This window comes from Populus euphratica, unplaced genomic scaffold (genome assembly GCF_000495115.2).
Source record: "Populus euphratica unplaced genomic scaffold, PopEup_1.0 scaffold489.1, whole genome shotgun sequence".
Taxonomy (NCBI): Eukaryota; Viridiplantae; Streptophyta; class Magnoliopsida; order Malpighiales; family Salicaceae; genus Populus; species Populus euphratica.
The window spans coordinates 71,266-91,497 of NW_011500363.1; the positions used below are offsets into that span (position 1 = coordinate 71,266).

General features: G+C 30.6%; 2 protein-coding genes, 1 long non-coding RNA gene and 1 pseudogene across 3 annotated transcripts; 2 read left to right on the top strand and 2 right to left on the bottom strand.

Moving 5' to 3' along the window:
* Positions 1–1,538: 1,538 nt before the first annotated feature.
* On the top strand, positions 1,539–4,731 carry LOC105114074 (2-aminoethanethiol dioxygenase-like). The gene is made up of 5 exons (XM_011010492.1): positions 1,539–1,827; positions 2,203–2,351; positions 2,693–2,855; positions 4,037–4,237; positions 4,416–4,731. The coding sequence occupies exons 1-5, from the start codon at positions 1,599–1,601 to the stop codon at positions 4,541–4,543; spliced, it is 870 nt and encodes a 289-aa protein (XP_011008794.1). The 5' UTR covers positions 1,539–1,598; the 3' UTR covers positions 4,544–4,731.
* On the bottom strand, positions 3,330–4,030 carry LOC105114073 (uncharacterized). Its single transcript, XR_840063.1, has 2 exons — positions 3,808–4,030; positions 3,330–3,760 (listed from the first exon to the last, which is right to left on the bottom strand). It is a non-coding gene; the product is annotated as an uncharacterized LOC105114073 (long non-coding RNA).
* An 11,778-nt stretch (positions 4,732–16,509) lies between the features above and the next one.
* Positions 16,510–18,011, top strand: LOC105114075 (tetraspanin-11). The gene is made up of 2 exons (XM_011010493.1): positions 16,510–17,230; positions 17,496–18,011. Exons 1-2 carry the CDS (start codon positions 16,718–16,720, stop codon positions 17,805–17,807), a joined length of 825 nt encoding a protein of 274 aa, XP_011008795.1. The 5' UTR covers positions 16,510–16,717; the 3' UTR covers positions 17,808–18,011.
* Positions 18,012–18,415: 404 nt separating this feature from the next.
* On the bottom strand, positions 18,416–19,442 carry LOC105114080 (enolase 1, chloroplastic-like; annotated as a pseudogene).
* Between the last annotated feature and the right edge of the window lie 790 nt (positions 19,443–20,232).

Genomic DNA, 20,232 nt, shown 5'->3' on the forward strand with positions numbered 1-20,232 from the left:
CATTATCTAGAAGCTTAATGACTTCATTTTTCACTACTTCTTTCATATTAGGATTGAGCCTTCATTGCATTTCCCTAGAGAGTTTAGCATTTTCCTCCAAATAAATTTTGTGTATACAAATCAAAGGACTAATTCCTTTTATATCAGTTATGGTCTATCCTAATGTATTTTTGTGTATTTTCAGAGTTTATAATAACTTACCTTCTTGATGTGCATTAAGTTTAGAAGAGATTATTACTGTAAAAGTTTCATTTTCTCCCAAAAATAAGTATTTGAGATTGAATGATAACGACTTCAAATCAAGACTAGGTGGTTGAACACTTGAAGGTATGGACTTAATTGATTGTGGTGACAATTCCTCAATTTATGGTTGTCGCGGGGTGCAAGCCGGCGCAACATTGTCTGGCGATGACAGAGGCTTTTGTCGTGCCTCTAGTGTGAGGTGTTATGTGTTGGAAAGGGTTTTGGATTTAATCATAAAAATATGATTAATGTTTAGGAGTCGCCACTTAGTATTATAGTCATTAGAGACCTATGGTCCGCAAGAGTTTGAGTAAAGGACTGGTTGTGCAAGGGGGAGATGCATCACCCCCAGTGCACCTTACCTAAGGTAAGCTGCATTGTTGTTTGATTGTTTTTTCTGAGTGGGGTATCTGTTAGTCTTTTTTAAGGCTTAAGGCAAATTTATTTTCGTGAGAGAGTCTCTACCTTATTGGGTAAAATCCTAACCATTCTAAAGTCTGAATTTTAGCATTGTATTTATTTACATCTTATATTAAATTGATACTTCAAGTGTAAAATGATGATATAAAACTTTAATAAAAATATATTTTTAAATACCAACCAATCATCAAACATTTTAACTTGAAATTACTTAATTAACTAACATGTTAGACACTGAGACATGGTCAACATTTTAGGGGAACAATACTTGATTTGTCATGTCATTCATGGTCAATTTCTTGATTGATTTTAGCATAAATGACAAGTAAATATTCCTTTATTTATTTTAAAATAAAGAAAATAAGAGGTATTGTTTATATAAAAAACCTAAACCATTCACATGTCAATTATTTAAAAATAATAATTTTTCAAACAAACTAGTGAAGAAAGTTAAAATCAACTATTGATTAAAAGATTATAGATTACGACTCACATTAAAAATCGATCAATCAAACCCTATACAAATGAATATATACAATTACAAAAAGGATATGCGCAAATAAAAAAGTATAAATTGTATTAGAATTAAGATTATATAGTCCTATAATTTATGAAGGATTATGATTCTATAATAACATTATAAATATGACACTTAATAATTGAAAATGATTTTTAGGCCAATAACATTATTTATTCACAATTTTTTGTTATTTTTGTTTATTGTTATTTATCTCTTTATAGTTTTTATTAACCATGCTTTCCTTTTATTGCTTCCTTTAAAATTTTTCTAGTTTGTAGTTTTTGCATTGCCCCTCTCTTATTTAAAACTTATTAAAGACAAGTTTATAAATTTATATTCTGTTTGATTAGAAAAAAGAAAAGAAGAAGCTGTCACTCTCCAGTCTCCAGTTAAAAAAAGAAATTGGCGACCAAAAATGTTCTCAGAATTCCGAAACGCAACTGATAAGGCAAGAAAGCTTGCAATAGAACACAAAAATTGCCTACTACCTTTCATTCCCTGTTTCAGAAACCTCATAAACATGGTAGAGCAGCAGAATTCATCTTCTAAAGTTCAAGCTTCATATGAGCTCTGCAGAAAGACATTTACACCCTCGGGGGCACCTCCTTCTTCTAGTGCCATCCAGAAACTCTGCTCTCTTTTGGGTATTTCTCTTTTTCTTCCTTTTTATCTTTTATGTATTTTTTCCTCCTGTTTAGTTGAGTTCTGAAGTGGGTTTTGTGAATTTGTTTTGAAGCTGAACGTGAAAAGGTGAAGCCTTGTACAATATGTTTTCTTCTTTATTAGTTATCCCTTAAATCTTTATTTGGAATTAGAAAAATCTAACAAATTTATGGCGTCATGATATAAGGATGAAAATATGAAATGGCAAACAGTAGCAATAGAATTGGAGGAGCCAATACATTATTTTTGCTGTTTGTCACGTCAATATATTGATTCCCAAATTTCCATTAAAATCAGAGGAACGAATTGTGATTCATTATTTAGATTATTACAAAATCTCCTCGCCTGTTGTGCAGACACATTTGGCCCTGCTGATGTAGGGCTTAAAGAGGAAAATCGAGATGATCGAGGGCATGGCATGCTTGGACTTAATCGGTTGAGTAGCGTTGCTCGATGGGCTCAACCAATAACATATGTAGATGTTTATGGATGTGATAGTTTTACTGTGAGCTTTACCTCTTCTCTCTCGATTATAATTTGTTCTTGTTGGGATAGCTGTGTGCTTCGTTGTATTTCATTTAGGTTATATATATATATATATCAATTCCTTGGCAAAATTTGGTAAGTATAGTTAAATTAATTTAGGAACATTTCAGTTCTTATAATTGCTTCCTGGCATGTGTTTGTGCTTGCCGATTATCAAAATATTAATGCAGATGTTCTCCTTAATATTGTTTTAGCCCGCATTTTTATTTTAATTATATATTCTGGATTTTAAATCTGAAAGCAGGAAGGAAGTACAGATCAATGTTTAAAGTTTTTGACATGATGATTCTTTGTACGCAGATGTGTATATTCTGCTTTCCTACTTCTTCTGTTATTCCCCTCCATGACCATCCTAGCATGACTGTTTTCAGCAAAGTTCTATATGGTTCATTGCATGTCAAAGCTTATGATTGGGTTGAGCCTGCGTGTTACCCAAAAAGCAAGGGGCCCGGTTATCCTGCAGGTTTGCCTTTTGAGAACCTTTTTATCATCTGCCCTGACAGTTTTAGAACTCACAAACTAACATTTAATTTTTTTTTTCTTGATTATTCCATAGCCTTCCTTCACTAACCATCAAGAATTGGAATAGTTTGTGCGGTTAAATGGGCTTCAATTCCAAATCATCAACAGTTATTGGAGTACTTTTTTCTTATAACTCTTAGTTTAGGTCCAGTTTTAATCAATAACTTTACATCATGAAAGCATGATCAAATAGAAATGAAAATCCGTGGATTCAAATGCGTTTTCTGTTAGTTGTCCCCTCAATTTATGGAACATACGTAGAAGTTCCTCTATTTCCTTTTATAACCGTTGATTGAAACCTTTTGATCTTTTAACCCTATAATATGACCTCATTTTCTCCTGATTTAGATAGAACATTATCCATCATGCATCACCAATACATGCTCAGATATGTTCATGGTGGTTGGAGTTAGCGTTTAACCAAATGCTGAGCAGACTAGTAATGAAATTGTTGGCCCAACTATATAGATTATTCTCACTTTTTCCATGCTCATAATAGAGACAGTTTTTTTATGCAAAACTATCTATTTTTCAGACACAACATGCCTTATTATGTGTATTTGTATGTGTGTAGATATGTAAATATGTATGAATGCATGCATATGTGAATCAATGTGTGTATGTATCTATGAGCATATGTGTGTACTAAGAATTTCTTGGTATAAGTTTGTTGGAGAAACCTACTGATGGTGTCACTGCTAAGACGGTTGGCCTGTTTGCTAGAATATTCTAGTTTTCCCTTTGAAGCAGCCCCTTTATCAGCTAAATTATATGCCATCATTTAGCTGTGTTTGGAATTGAAGCTGGTCTGCTGGATTATACTTTCAAATTCAAACCAATTATGAACTACCCACCAAATATATTTAGGCCTTTTAAAATTGCATGATCATGGCTTTGATTATGGGACTGACTGAACTTTGTGGACTACTGTCCCTGCAGTTGTAGCATTCACTAAAATTTGATGGTAGCCATGCCTTATGCTGTTGTCTGGTTTGTTTTGCTTTAGTTTGGTATAAAAAGAGTAAAATAGGTGTCAGTGGCTATAGTGTCTCTATTTTATGGGTTTCAGTGTTCGAATTGAATATATATAGGTGCAGACTAATGGATGCGTATCTTTGGCAGTAAGGTTGGCAAAGTTGACAGTAGATAAAACTTTAACAGCTCCATGTGAGACGTCAGTATTGTACCCAAAACGTGGTGGGAATCTGCATTGTTTCACTGCAGTCACCCCTTGTGCTGTGTTTGACATTCTTGCACCTCCATACAGAGAAGATGCAGGCAGAAAATGTACTTATTACCATGACTATCCTTTTTCCACCTTCTGTAAGTAACCTTTATTTGTTTTCATTATTATCATTACTATCATCCATGCTTTTTCTTTTTTGTCCCTCGCTGCTCTTCTACTAATCTTGTTGCATATATAAGTTGAAGCATGTAACATTCATATTGAATACATGTTTAACCATGCAACAAAGCTGAATAACTTTTTAACACATTGCAGCTAGAGGAAATGGAGCTGAGATAGATGATGAAAACATGGATGACCTTGCATGGCTTGCAGAGATAGATACTCCTGATGATCTTTATATGCGTCAAGGAGCTTACACAGGACCCGTTGTTCAGGTTTAACTCTCATCATGTTTGATCAATATACATTATCTGTAATTCTCTTCTCATTTCTGTTTTATATCTCGACCCAGTATCATGTAATTGCTGAGTCTAAGTGCAATGTCCAAACTGGAGAGGCGATAGAAATGCTAAAGTTCGAGCTTAATAGATAATTATCTTAATTCCATAGATGAGGATCTGTTTCTGTTCTCTCTTTTTCAAGTGCTGCAAACGAGGTGCTTGAACCAATCATTTCATGTAAAGCACTATCTTAAATGTTGAGGAAAGGAAGCCCGGAAAACGGATATGATTAGCTGGTAGAGGGCATTTTCTGGCATGACATCTTGCCGAAAACTCTCCCTCTTTTGAACCGCTTATTGGTCAATTTAGCAGCATTCTGGTGGTTGTTTTACCAACATTCTATTGATATTGTGATATTCAGTACATCCAATAAAAGAAAAAATCGTCTGAACACTACAGAATGTATAAAAAACTATTTTGAAATAAAAATCTCATCCCAGAAAGATAATAATAAAAATATTGAACTTTTGCTCGGAGGGTGCCGCTGGTATATTATGATTTATTGGAGAAGGTGCAGTACGGTTCTATGGCTAGGCCAAAATTTCCATCCTCTGCGTTGGAACATATCTTCGGAAGGAAATCTCCCAACATCTCCAGAAAATGGAGAGAGAGGACAATTACACATGGTTTTCACTTTCTTAAAAACAAAAGGGGTATAACTTGACGCGAACGAGTAAAAATTCTAAAAATCTGTACGCAAGAAAAAATAACTTGAAAAAGCTTAAATTATATTATAACAAAGAACTCAACACAATAATTAATGGCATATAAGTTATTTGATAAAAAAAATAATCAAATCTTATAAATATAATGATTTATGAAGGAAGAATATGAAGAATGACATAAAGACAAGATCTTTGATAAGTCCAAAATAAGTTTAATGAAGACCTTAAAGCATAAGCAACTTTTTACACCCAATACAAACTAAATAATACTATTTATAAAAGATAAAAACATACTAAGTAAGATTGATAAAATAATAAAATAGTATTTTTTTTTGAATTCTGAAAGCTTGACTTGGTCTAAATATTCTGAGAGTGTATTTGGTATTGCGGTAACTGTTGTGATTGTAATTTGAAAAAAGTTATTTTTACAAAAAGTACTTTTAGTTGAAGTTGATTAGGAAAAATATATATTTAGTAAAAACTATGGTTGAAATTGAAATTGAACAAAAAATAGTTTAAAATGTTTGGTTAAGAATGCTTTTGAAATTGAGATTATAAAATAATTTTAAAAAATATATTAATATTGATGATTTTTAATTTAAATATTGTAGATTTAACTATTGCTATTACATCATGAAATAAATAATACTTTATATAAAATATTTTTTATTATTCCATTAAATTATCTATAATTCCATCACGTATTAAATACATTCGACAAGGACTATAATTTTCTTGGCTTCTTAAAAGCGCAACAACATTAGGTAAAATATAATCAAGAACAAAATTGGGATTGTGATCAAATTTTGTAAATGCTATGTCATCAAGTGATTTCCGTCTAATTTATTTAGTGTCATTGAATAATGTTTAACACTAGTTTTGCGAATAAAATACAATTAAAAATAAAAAAATATTTTTTTTATTTTACTGGATTGGACCCGGTTCAATGAATTTTTAGCTTTGGACTGAATCTGGTTCGGTCAGAACAATAAAGAATTTCTTCATTGTTCACGTGAATAGTGTAGTCATGCTTCATTGTTCACTAATTCCTCTGTGTAAGAAGCAGCAAAATTGTGCTTCTAGAAAACCTGCGGCACAGTCATATTTTCTAATGGGTCCTACCAACATAAACTTGCATTTTTTGCTTAACCAGATAACAATATCTGTGGCTGCGGGTGAACTTCACCGGTAGCCACACTACCAAACAATCACTGAATAAGCTTATTGAGTGCCTTTTTAATCTTTCTTATAACTAGCTAAATTAGCACCTCTAATTGATCATTTGATGATGTTTGATTATTCTCATTATCCCCCCTTAAAGGATCTGATCTCAAATATTTACCTATATCAAACAAAGAAAGATCATAAACATTAAAAGTAACATTAACATCATACTTACTTAAAAAGATCCACTTTATATATATTATCATTGATTTGCTCAAGAACTTGAAATAAACCATCTCTTCTAGACCGTAACTTAGATCTTATATGGGCTAGAAATTTTTTCTTTATTATATACACCCAAACCCAATAAATTAGTTAAGAAATAATACATCTATGATCTTTGTTAGCTTTAGATGCTTATTATTCATTTTTTTTTCTCTATATGTTATCAAACACTCTTATGGAGTGTTGTCATCATCTCTTATTTCCTATTACAATTAAGATTACTTTCATCAATAAGTAAATACATAAAATTCAAAGAGGTTAGTAGATTAAAACCATAAACAACCTTAAATGGTAAATGATCAATAGTAAAATATAGGCTTCTATTATATACAAATTCATTAAATGACAAACAATCCTTCAATTTTTTTAAGATTCTTTTGAATGAAAATAAAAAAAATAAAGTAGTTAAAGTTCTATTTACCACTTTTATTTGACTCCGTTTATGGATGACTTGTAGTAAAAAATAATAACTTAGTTCCTAACTTTTTTTACAAAACCTTTTAAAAGTAGCTAAAAAATTTAATATCACGATAAAAAATAGTGCGTATATAAATACCGTAAAGTCATACTATTTCTCTAAAGAACAAATCAATAATGTTGGTTGCATCATTATTTTTATAACTTGATATGAAATGTACCATCTTATAAAACTTATCTCCAACTATAAAAATAGAATCCTTTAACCTTTTTAACCTAGGAAAATCTAAAACAAAATCTATGAAAATATCTACCTAAGGTTTTTTAGGTACATGTTAATGAGTATATAAACCATATGGTAAGACCTTAGATTTAGCTTGTTTACATGAAATGCATTAATCACACACACTTTGCACATCATATTTCTTTCTAGGCCAATAAAAATATTTATACAAAACATCTAAAGTCTTCTTAACACCAAAATATCTTATTAAACCACCTTTATGATCTTTATAAACAATCAATTCAGGCATAAAATTATTAGACATATAATTTATTCTCTTTAAATAAATAACCATCAAATTTATAAAATTATTAATATATCGACATTTCACAAGCATCATACACATTAGCAAAACCATTATCATCAGTATACAAATTTTTCACATACTCAAATTCCAATAATTCCACATTTAAAGTAGAAAAAAAAAAACATACCTCCTAAATAATGCATTAACCACCATGTTATCCTTACCTTATTTGTACTTAATCCATTTGGCATGCATTACATTGTACTTTTAGATGCTTTAATGACATGTGATTTGAATATATAAAAAAGTCTTTCAACCATAAATAATGATGTCAACTCTCCAAAGTCCTTACTAATGCATAAAACTTATTTTTGTAAGTTGGGTAATTCAATGCAGTTCTATTAATTTTTTTGCTAAAATAGACAATTGAACACTTCTTTTGCGTTAAAACAACTCAAATTTCTATTCCTGAGACATTAAATTCAATCTCAAAAGCTTTATAAAAGTTAGGTTATGCTAATAAATGTGCTAAACTTAACGTTTTTTTAAGAAGATTGAATGCATTATCTTGTTCAATACCTTATTTAAAGGTAACTAACTTTTTGATAATTTCATCAAGTGGTGTGGCTAGTGTCTTAAAATCCTTAACAAATTTCCTATAAAACTAGCAAAAACATGGAAACTTATTACCCTAGTTATTGACTTAGGTGTTGACCATTCTTGGATAACATTCACATTTTTCTCATCTATTTCAATGCCTTCTGCACTAATAACATTATAAAGAAATACAACTTTTTCAATGCAAAAGGTACACTTTTTTTTTTTCCAAATTAGCATATAGTGTTTCTTTCTAGAAAAACATTAAGCATACAATGTAAATGCTTAACATGTTTATCCAAACTTTTGCTATAAACTAAGATATCATCAAAATACATAATAATGAATATGTCAATAAATGCATGCAAATCATGATTCACCAATCTCATAAAAATACTAGGTGTAGTAGTAAGATTAAACAACATGACTAACCTTATACAATCCATATTTAGTCTTAAAAATAGTTTTTCATTCATCACTTTCTTTCATCTTTATATGATGATATCCACTTTTTAAATCAATCTTAGTAAAAATACAAAAAGCATACAATTCATCTAATATATCATCTAGCTTAGGAATGACATGTCTATATTTCATTGTAATGTTATTGATAGCATGAAAATCAATACACATCCTCTAAGTTCCATCCTTTATAGGCACAAGTAACACTAGAACAACATATGGACTCATGTTTTTCCTTATGTACCCTTTAAACATCAACTTCTCAACTTGCCTTTAAAGTTCCTTTGTCTCATCAAGATTAGTTTGATAAGCTAGTTGGTTAGAAATCACACTTTTAAGAACAAGATCGACTTGATGTTTAATTTCCCTTATCAATAATAAACCACTAGGAATCTCTTTGAGAAACATGTCTTTGAATTCTTATAATAAAGAAACAATAACATTAGAAATAGAAGGATCAAGTTTGTTAGAATTAAAATAGGCCTGTTTCTATAAAACTATAAACATAGGTTGGTTAGTATAAAAAGCGTTCTTGATTTCACTTTTTCATAAAAACTCCTTTTTTCTATAGTTTTCCTTAACACTCTCTTTTCTCTTACTTTCTTTATTCTCTCATTGATTTTTCTCTCCACAATCTGCTAAATCTCTAATTTTTTTCCTTTCTGCTAGATTTGACTTTTCTTTATTCTTATGGTTCATAATCAAATTTGTATTTTCACTCCTTTTGTTCTTACTTTTCCTTTTCAATATCAATTAGTCCTTGTAGACTTGTCTCGGAGATAATAGTATAAATATGATTGATTTTCTATCTTTTATAAAATAACACATAATTCTAAACCTATTATGTACAACCTTCTTGTTAACTACCATGACCATTCCAATAACACATGAGTCGTATGCATAGAAACTACATCACATAAAACTTTATTGTTATATCTCCCAATAAAAAATAAAAATAAAAGCTATTTATTAACCTTCACTTCCTCACATTCATTCAACTGAAATTTATAGGGTCTGTAATGCTTTGTAATATTCAAATTCAACTTTCTAATAAGCATAAAACTTGCAATATTAGCACAACTCCCACCATATATAACATACTACATAACTTATTATTGATGTGGCATCTAGTATGAAAAATATTATCCCTTTGTTGCTTCAAATTATCCTCTTTAACTTCAACATTCAATGTTTATCTAACTATAAATGATTCTTCCTCAACCAGATACTCTACATCCTCATCACTAGTATTCTTAAATGGCATAATCTCATCATCAGTGTCATCACTTTCTGTTTTAACCTCCTCATAATCTTATAAAATCATAGCTTTTTTATTTGGATATTGAGAAGCTATATGAACTATTCCCAAACATAAAAATAATTTGATATGATGGTTACGATGTGTTTGAGTATCATATTTATCTTTAATGTTGATAAAGACTTTTTTTTCCCTTTAAATAGTTTGACCTTAACTCCTCTATTTGTTTTGGTTTAGGCAGCCCTATCCTTTCTATAACTTGACCTATATGATTATAAAAACCTAAACCTTGGACTTATTGTGCACTATCATTTCATTTAAGTTGTCGTTCCATCTTTGTAACCATATACACCAATGTCTTTTAACTTTATATAGTGTTGTAACTTCACTGTGTTTGCTATGTTGTGGTTCAACCCATTCAAAAACCTAGCTATAATAGCTTTTCTATCCTCCACCATATTCGCTCAAATCATAGCGATTTCCATCTTTTTATGGTAATCTGATGCATTCTTAAACCACTAAGTTAGACTTTGTAACGTTTGATATACATCCTGGGATTAATATTCTAGAAAAAATCTCTTTTTAATGATTGCTTTTATCTTATCTCAAGTGTCAATGATCATCTCATGGTTTTTCCTCTTACTCAAAACAAGTTGATCCTACCAAATTATAGCATACTTGGTAAACTCAATAACAACAAGATTTACTTTTTTATCCTTTGAATAATGGTGACCAAGGTTGTCAAAAATATTTTTTTGACACGACATAGAATATATAATATAAACTAGGATGAGAAACTCAAATCATGAAATCATAAGAAAAATATTTTAACTAATTATATATTGACAATTTCAGTCAAGTAGTAAATAATAACATGACACAATTAAAGTAAAAGTGAAATAAATAATACAAATGTCCAAATATCTTAAAATATATAATTCAAATAAAAATTCATACATGGTTTAAATAATTTAAAAATACAATATAATACAATTATGTTCATAGAATTTTATTAACTAAAAATTAACAAATCTAAAACAAATAATTTGTTCAAAAATCAATAGATGCATCAACAAGGATGTCTAGTATAAAGAGTTAGACAAAATAAAAAAAAGAAAAAAGAAAAAAAAGCATGCATGTATATAGTTAAATTCCTAATTGAATCAAGTTGAATGGAGTTAAATAAGCTATTAAAAGCCTGATTGAATCAACCTGCTTTTATTGTGTTAATATTTTATATGGTTAAATTAGAAATTCAATTCTAAATTAAACTTTCATGTCATCACATAATGAAATGTAAAATTAAACTTTTAATCACATATTGTGGAGTGGATTGTCGGGGGACTCGAACAGGGAACCAATACATTTTTGAACTTTTATCAAACTCATAAAATCAATTCAATTTTACCGATCTTACTGAGTTTGGCCGATTTCGACTGAGTTTGGCTTCAAGCATCTAACCTAATTTTACACATTATATACATGTTGACTCGTAAAATTATACGATTTTATGAGTCAACTCTATCAACTTAACCTTTTTCTCCTACTCGCCCAAGCCTATTGATTTAGCATATTAAACTCCTTTTAGATCCACTTTATTTTATGCCTTAAAATATACCTAGTGGACACTTCTAATGGATCATTTGATGTCATAGTCAAGATTACAACAAGAATGTACAACCAACTTACAATTCAGGTTTTTCATTGTCATGTAAGCTGAATTTCAAAAGACGGGGTTGCCCAATCAAAACCCTTCATTAGAACTAAAGCCAAACTACCTAAAGCCAAGGTTGATGTCTCCACTAGTTTCAAAAATAAATCTGATACTCAACCTAAACATACTTGTGATATTAAATGTTTTAAGTGTTAGGGGCTTAAGTATTATGCTTCAAAGTGTCCAAACAAGATAATAATAGTTACTAGAGACAATAGAGACATGTAGTTCAAAAGTGATAGATCTCCTTGTGAAGACATGCCACCATTAAAGGATTGTACTAATAAGGAGGTTGCATACCCGGTTAAGGGTGGGGTCTTGGTTATAAGGCATATAATTTAAGTTCAAGTTAAGGAGGATGATATTGATTAACAAAGGGGAAATATCTTATATTCATATTGCCATGTATAAAGCAATATGTGTAGTTTGATTATATATACTTGAAGTCGTGCTAATGTACCTATCACTACCTTTATTAATAAACTAAACTTATGTACTATTAAACATCATAGACCTTATAAATTGCAATAGTTGAATAATTATATTGAGATGAAAGTGACTAAGTAGGTCTTGGTTCTGTTTTTTATTAGGAAGTATGTTGATAAGGTTCCATATGATGTGATTACAATGTATGTAAATCACATCTTGTTGGGGAGATCATGATAGTTTGATAGAAAAGCAACACATGATGAGGTTATAGATAAATATATTATTGTAAAAGATAGTAAAACCATCCCTCATGTACCTTTTGCACCCAAATATGTGTATAATGATCAAATAAAATTGAAACTAGAACATGATGATGTGGGTAAAGAAAATCAAAGTGAGGAATAAGGTGAGAGAAGACCATCAAATTTGGCTAGAATCGAAAACAGTTCTCCCACTGCCTAAAAACCATTTGGTCAATAACTTAAACCATTTAACCATTTTTAAAACAAATCCAAATCTAGTCAAGAGTGGAGGTAAGATTTGAGGAGTGAAGAAAGTAAGTGAGCGAACTGTGAATTTTATGGAAAAACTAAATAAACAACCTGATTTTTCCATTAATCAAACCAACTGATAATCCTACTTGTTTTCAAAAAAGTATATTTTATTACTAACGAACTTGATCCTTCCATTCTTAATATTGCTATATCTTTGTTATGGGATTTTGAGGATGATATAAGACGATCAAATTCAGATTTTTGCTTAAATTTATTATGTTGTGTAACTTTAGACCAACAAATATAATTCTTGATTTGATTGTTAGATTAAGCTAAAGTTTTTCCAGAAGTTTTCAAAGATCTTTTTTTTTTTATTCTAAGTTAAAATTTCAGGACAGTTAAATTTTTTTAGGGCTTTCTAATAAAGGTAGAAGTTATTGTTCATATTTTTCTATGTATTTCTTAATGAGATTTATAGTGGTTTTCCACTAATAAAGGATGCAATAAGTAATAATATGGTAAATGTTAGATTTGATGGAAATAAAAAAGCACTAGTGGTGAAAGCGTTTTTTGAAGAAGGTATGATAATATGTTAAGAAAAAGAATGAGAGGTATGCATTCTAAGTAAACAAAAGGTGAAAAAGGGTTGCCTTGGAACCAAAAAATTGAGGGTTGCCTGGGAACCAAAAAATTGAGTTTGGGTGCATATGTGCAAAAAGAGATTTCTTGGACGTAAGAAATCAAAGTTAGTGCTTGAAGGAGATGGTTCATTCAAATTCCTTGAAGGAGTCAATGTCAACAATGTGAATTTACAAGGTAAGTATATATTAATGCTATATTCAAAGTTTCTAATTTTTATTTGTTTGATGTTAGTGATGATTTGAGATTGAATGCTTTTGAGAAGAGAGAAGATGATGCGATCCTGATTATAACATCAAATGAGTCATTTGAAGTGTCTATTGGATCTATTCTAAGACCTAAAATGAAATGGATCCAAGAGAAGATCAATGAACTAAGTCAAGAGGTTTAAGTTAAAAAGGTTCATATTTGCCAGTCTGGACCTTTGTATACTTTTTAGGTCATATCTGAAGCTATATGAGAGTTTTGGATGTGATTTTAATTGGGTTGAAGGCCATACATCTTTACCTTCCCAGTGATAAATGGTAATTACGCTAATTCATCAAAACAAGAGAGAATAACGTGTTTATAGTTGAGTCTAAAATCTGTCAACAAAGTGTGAAAATAGGAAAGACATTGTTTCCTTAAAAATTATAGATTTCATTCACTATAAAAAGTCCTTGTTATTATTAAGAACTTATATGAAAACCTTTGAGTTACTTATTTTATAGGGATTCCATATCAAACATGAAGAATTAACTGGTCAGAAATTAATTTTTATTTTACAAGGCCACAAACTTTAGTTTAGCAAGGATTCTTCAACATTTATTTCTCTTAGGTATTTTTCACCATCATACGTGGTAAATGGTGAAAAATTAATTTTAGAATATTTTTTTATTTATTTTATTATTTCTAGATCTTATTTTAATTTAATTAGTTTAGGCTAAATTTAAATTGGGTTCATGTCTGACCATTTAGCATTAGGTTTTTTATTTTATTTTCTAGAGTATAAATACTCTTTATAAGAATAAAATATTAAAACTTGATAATACTATTGCTGCTTAATTTATTCAACTTGTGTGTGAGAGATTCTCATATTTTTTAGTTTCAAACAAACTAAATTGACTTATTGAAGATTAATTGGCTTCATGACGCTTTCTTTATACTTCTTATTCATAATTTGATATTAATAGGGTAAGGGTTTGTTTTTTGTTCACACTCTTATCAAACCTTGTTTATTTTTTTGAGATTCATTATCAATCTTGTAATGGGTTGTGTGACCAATGATCATAAAGTTCGTATGATAAGACCTCTCATTCCTAGATTTAAGGATGTTAGTGGGTATGCTTGTATTATATGCAATGATTTAGTTTTGAGTCATAGGAATGCAAACTTAACTACTGAGTTAGAGGTTAGATATACCTTTTAAATCAATTTTGATTTAATAACTGCAGTTAAGTAATGTTACATAAAGATTTTATTACAATACAAGGTGTAACTTTCAATTACAACTTATATGCAATTACATTATATGCATGAATCAACATGTCAATGGTATTTGTGTGAGGGATATCATAAAAATTCCAATTCATTTGAGATAGACAAATTAAAATAGCATTGCACAAGTATCAGTTCAGTGGTTATTCAATCCCACTATCATATTGACTTATATTTTATCGATAATGTGATTTTGATAATTGTTAGAGCTGATATAAGTACTAAAATTGCAACCATTTAATCTATTATATATAGTGATTTTTTGTATAATATCTCATACAAAAAAACATAGGTAGCTAAATAGAAAGTATTGGAGTAGATGTTCAGTTCACATGAGAAGTCCTTTTAAATGTTGTTTAGAGTTCTATTAGTTCCTAAGGAATCAAATCCAAGGGCAATTGTCGAGCGAGATCACAAATTAAATTCATAATGGTAATAAAGCAATATTTAGGAGAGTATTTTAAGCATTTAGGGTGTAATTCAGGGGTTTCAATACTGTCTTCTATTGATAAGTGTTGATTACATTCACTTTTATATGAATTATAAGGTAAATGTGTTGATTGGATTTGTTTATAACAAGAATAATGGGGTTTTTTTCCCTATTGTGTCATGCTTTGGTCAAAGAAGAGATGAACAATAACTAGACATGGTTATTAGATTTGCTTAGCCAACATGTCATTAGTGGTTGTATCGGATTGTCCACGATATTAGATAGACATGCAATAATTAAGAATGTTATGACACGAATATGGTTTAAACCCATTAATTGTCATTATTATTGTTTGTGATATTTTATTAGTAACTTCAACAACAAGTTCAAAGTTGTGGCTTTGAAGAAAATGTTGAAAAAGATGTGTAACTAACCTTTTAAAAGGAAGTTTGATATATTTTATGCTGATATGATTGAGATAGATGAAAAAAAAGAAAAATGGCTAAAAATTGAACCTAAAAAAATATGAACATTCTTTAATGATTATTAATAGCTATGACAACAACTATTTTAGAGATTTTTAGTATGAAAGGTTTTCTTTGCTTGCCCATAATGGTTATATTGCAAATGACCTTTTATAAGTCAAACAAATATTTGTTGAATGAATAATCAAGGTTGAAGATTTTATAAGAAGTGGTGTAGTGACATTCTCAAGTAATTAATAAAGTAACTTCTAATGCAAAAAAATAAAAAAAATATTTTCAAAGCTTATTTAATCTCGAAATTAGCTTATTTCAAGTTGAGACTACCCTTATATTAGTAGTTAAAAAAAATATAAAAAATAATTAATTTTTATAAATAAAGTTCAACTTTGATAAATAACAACTATATCATCAATTATTTTATATCATTTCTCATTGCATGTTGTACCTAGCAAATACTAGAATTTGAATAATTTGTGAAACTTTTATTTTGTAAATAGCTTTTGTATGCATGTATGTATGAGTAGCGCCACCCATCAAACTGAATTATATTTTGTATATTTTTTCCTGCTGTACTATTTAAAAAATAAAACATCGATGTTGTTTATGTACTAGGAATAAGTCAAGAAGTCACAATACACTTAAAAAAGAAGAAAAAAGCGCAAAATGCTGGTTTGAAGTAATCCTCGGATTACTGGAATTAATTCGAAATTCAAACTCACCTTAAACTCTAACCACTTGGAAGTTAGGACTCTAATCCATTCCATCAAGTTTAACACTTGTAAGACTCCTAGTATTAACTCCTCTTTCCCAAGAAAGTATTATCTTAAAGCAACCGTTTTTCACGCACGTAGGGAAAAAAAAGGATTAAAATCCAAATCCCATACAATTTTAGAACCCTAATTAATTTCCTGCCTTGTTCCTTCTTTTCTATCCATATAATTAAAGACTAGTCTGCATGCATAGCATTCTTCTCTTTTTGTTACATTGCCTCTAGGTTTATATATTTTTATAGTTAAAAGTAAATCACAACAAATTGAAACCTCACCAAGAACAAGAGATTAACCACACAATGGCTCGCATTAGCAATGGCGTCTTTACATTTATAAACTCGTTGATCTTGATCCTAGGCCTTGTCTCTATCAGCGCTTCTGCTTATCTAATGATGCATCACTCTTCGTCCTTGTGTCAAAAAGCCCTACAACTCCCATTATTTATACTGGGTGTCTCTTTATTTGTGGTGTCATTGCTAGGGCTAATCGGATCACTCTGTGAGAAGACCTTTTGGATCAAGATTCATTCTTGCTTCAACTTTTTGTTGATTGTTGGGCTCGTATGTTTCACTGTTTTTGCATTCATTGTCACAAATAAGGGTGCAGGCAAGGCCTTGTCAAGGATAGGGTACAGGGAGTACAGGCTTGGAGATTACTCAAATTGGTTGAAGAATCACTTCGTGAATCAGAATAACTGGGATGAGATCAGGAGTTGTTTGATTGACGCTCATGTTTGCCAGAGTCTTGATAATCATTCTGATGTTAATCAGAAGGTTGCGGATTTTTACCAGACCAAATTGTCTCCTGTACAGGTATTATCACTTCTTTTTTTATCAATATTTTACATCTAGATATGAGATTCTAGAAACGATAATATTCCAACCCTTACCGTTTTGAGTTTGAATATTGTTTAGTTGGTACACATGATTTTCTTCTCTTTCGCTAGCAGCTGCTTGTAAATCTTGATTTCTGTAGAAACGTCCACTGTGTCTAATGCAACAATTCTTACGTTGGTAAAGACATCGTCGAGACTGTTGCATGCAAAACATAATTTGTTTGGATTTTTGATGTTTTTAGTCTGGTTGCTGCAAGCCCCCAGCAGACTGTGGATTCGAATATAAGAATGCAACATTCTGGATAGTGCCCGAGTCTGGCCCAGCAGTGCAAGACTCCGACTGTGCCACATGGAGCAATAACCAAAACAAGTATTGCTACGACTGCAATTCATGTAAAGGTGGATTTCTCGCCAACATTAAGAAAGAATGGAGGATTTTGGCCATCGTCCTCATCTTTATCACCGTTTTTCTCATCATCTTATACTCCCTTGGTTGCTGTGCCATCAGGAGCATCCATCAATCCCATTCCAAATACTCCAAATTCGGCCCTTAAGCTTCTTAGTCATTAGTCTAGTTTCTGACTAGATTTGTTTAAATTTGTTGGAATCTAGTGCAACGATTTATGCTGATAGCTTAAATTTTAACTAGTCCATGATGATGTAACTTGAATTATTCTTGTTAGGTGCATTACGCTTGACTTTCATTATTATGTATTCTGGATTCCTAGACTCAAATAATATTTTCTTCCTAATTTAGAAAAATATTTGTTATTTTTCTCATGAATTTCATCCAGGTGAATATCTTTGAACATCCTCGGCATTGCTTGCATTCTACATCTTCATGCAGCACACTAACCCTCAACTCTCTCCCTCTCTCATCTTCTCATCCACAGCAGAAGCCAAGACACCGCCCTCCACCACACCATTTCATCACCCATCTCAACTTCCTACCACACATCAGCAAAACTTACTTCTTCCGGGGCACAATTGTTACAATCAAGATGAGAATTTTATAACGCCTAGCTGATCAGGCAATTGTGTTTGTTTTATTGGAATCTAAGTTGTTCTGTAAAAAATTCCCTTCGATTTTCCAGGTCCACTGGACTTGTAGCTCTGGGATTTCATGATAATGAATTTGATCCAATAACTTTTCCACATTTTTTTAAGGGTATCTGAAAGCTTCACCAGCATAATGCACATTTCCAAGTTCCTTTTCAATGCGCAAAAGCTGCAAGCAAATTGAAACTCGCCAATAAAGTGATGAACATAGATTTGAACAAATGAATTAAACAGAAAATTTTTTTTTTTTTTCAGAAAGTAACAGGGAATAGACAATATTGCTGATCTAAGAAAGGTTTTAGAGACGCACAATATTCTTAGGAGAAGGATAAGAAAATAGTTAGCTTCTGAGTTCAGCGGAAAAGGCCGACCTGTGGACAAGGTTATTCTTTGTTGTATCCACTTGTGGGTTCTAACATTAAAATTTCAGTCCGTCAGGAATGTTTTATAAAGTAGGGTGCATTAGATCACCCAATCAAGCCAGATCTCAGAAAATGGCTCTAATTGTAATCAACTTGATCCAACTAGCTGTCTTTTCAGCCCTCTCCTGATACAAATGTGGACGTCTGCATGTGTGTGTGAGAGAGGTCTGTGTGTTATCTAGATTCTAGAGGTAGAAAAAGCATTATACTTGAAAATATGGATACTACATGCAAATGTTGAGAAGGCGTTGAAGAAATAAGAGAGACAAGAGGAGGCCGCATACAGCAATATTTGAAAGGGAAATGAACAGGTAAACTATAAGAAGTTGCAGTTTTTACCTGATTATACTTGGCCAACCGCCTCACTTCTGCAAGGAGCTCCGGTCTTAATCTGTGCATTAGAACATGTACATTCAATTCCATAAGATCAAGGAAAATGCAGTTCATCAGTTTATTTGCCCAAGTCTACGGAGTTGAGTCAACAAACCTGTCCATTGGCCAACCCAACAGACAGATCAGCTATGAGATTAACCTCAGTTTTACCACTACGGTGGCTGACCATCACACCCCAACTCGCAGCTTTGGAGTCGAATGCTGACCTAATGGATCCAGTCACTGTACCTATCTTGTTGACCTGCAAGTCAATAAATAAAGATTAGTTAATATAATTAGACAGTCAGTATGGAAGATATTTACTTCACGTTTCATTTTCAGAGAGCAGGATTAAAAAAAAAAAAAAAAAAACCCAGTTATGTTCATAGCTAAAGTCATGAGTTGTGTAAATTAACATATAGTTATGGATTGATATAATTTTTTTTTATTCAAGCTAATATTGTTTTGAATGTTGTTTTTAAAAGAACAAAAAGAGTTTATTTTTTATAAAAATTAAAAATAATCATATCTCATTAAAATTTTGATCAAGTCATTTAGATTGTGGTTTGACCTATTTTACCACATGATTTAACTGGTTTTACTATATAAATAATTCAAATCAAATCTAGCCCAATTGTAGACCTTGAGGTGGTGGGTTAACCTTCCAAGTCAAGTTTTTAAAATGATGATTTATTTTATTTTAAAAATATATTATTTTATATATACTAAAAAATTAATACATATTTTTTTAAATTAACCTTAAAATCTCATCAACTCTAAAAAATAAGAATAAACAAACTAACTCCCATATCAATTAAACTTTTTTTTTTGGATGTTAAACTCTAACCTTTTATTTTGCACTATTATTTATTAATATGATAAATCTACAACTTTTTATCTTTTCTTCTTTACAAGTTTACTATTTAAAATTTCTTATGAGATTTTTTATCATAAGTATTATAAAGAGGGAGCAATTGTTATAATCCAAATTTGAATTTTCCCCTAAATTATCCTTTTTCTTTTAAAATAAAAAATGAAAAGCGACAAAAGAGAAAAGAAAAGAAAGACTGGCAACTTGTCAAGAGTAGGCTAAGAAAGGTTTTAAATGCATGGAGGAACCAAGCTA

Coding starts and splice junctions, on each gene's coding strand:
- LOC105114074 (XM_011010492.1), top strand. CDS start 1,599: ATGTTCTCAGAATTCCGAAACGCAACTGATAAGGCAAGAAAGCTTGCA. Junction 1,828..2,202: donor GAAACTCTGCTCTCTTTTGG/GTATTTCTCTTT, acceptor CCTGTTGTGCAG/ACACATTTGGCCCTGCTGAT. Junction 2,856..4,036: donor GGGGCCCGGTTATCCTGCAG/GTTTGCCTTTTG, acceptor TATCTTTGGCAG/TAAGGTTGGCAAAGTTGACA.
- LOC105114075 (XM_011010493.1), top strand. CDS start 16,718: ATGGCTCGCATTAGCAATGGCGTCTTTACATTTATAAACTCGTTGATC. Junction 17,231..17,495: donor CCAAATTGTCTCCTGTACAG/GTATTATCACTT, acceptor TGATGTTTTTAG/TCTGGTTGCTGCAAGCCCCC.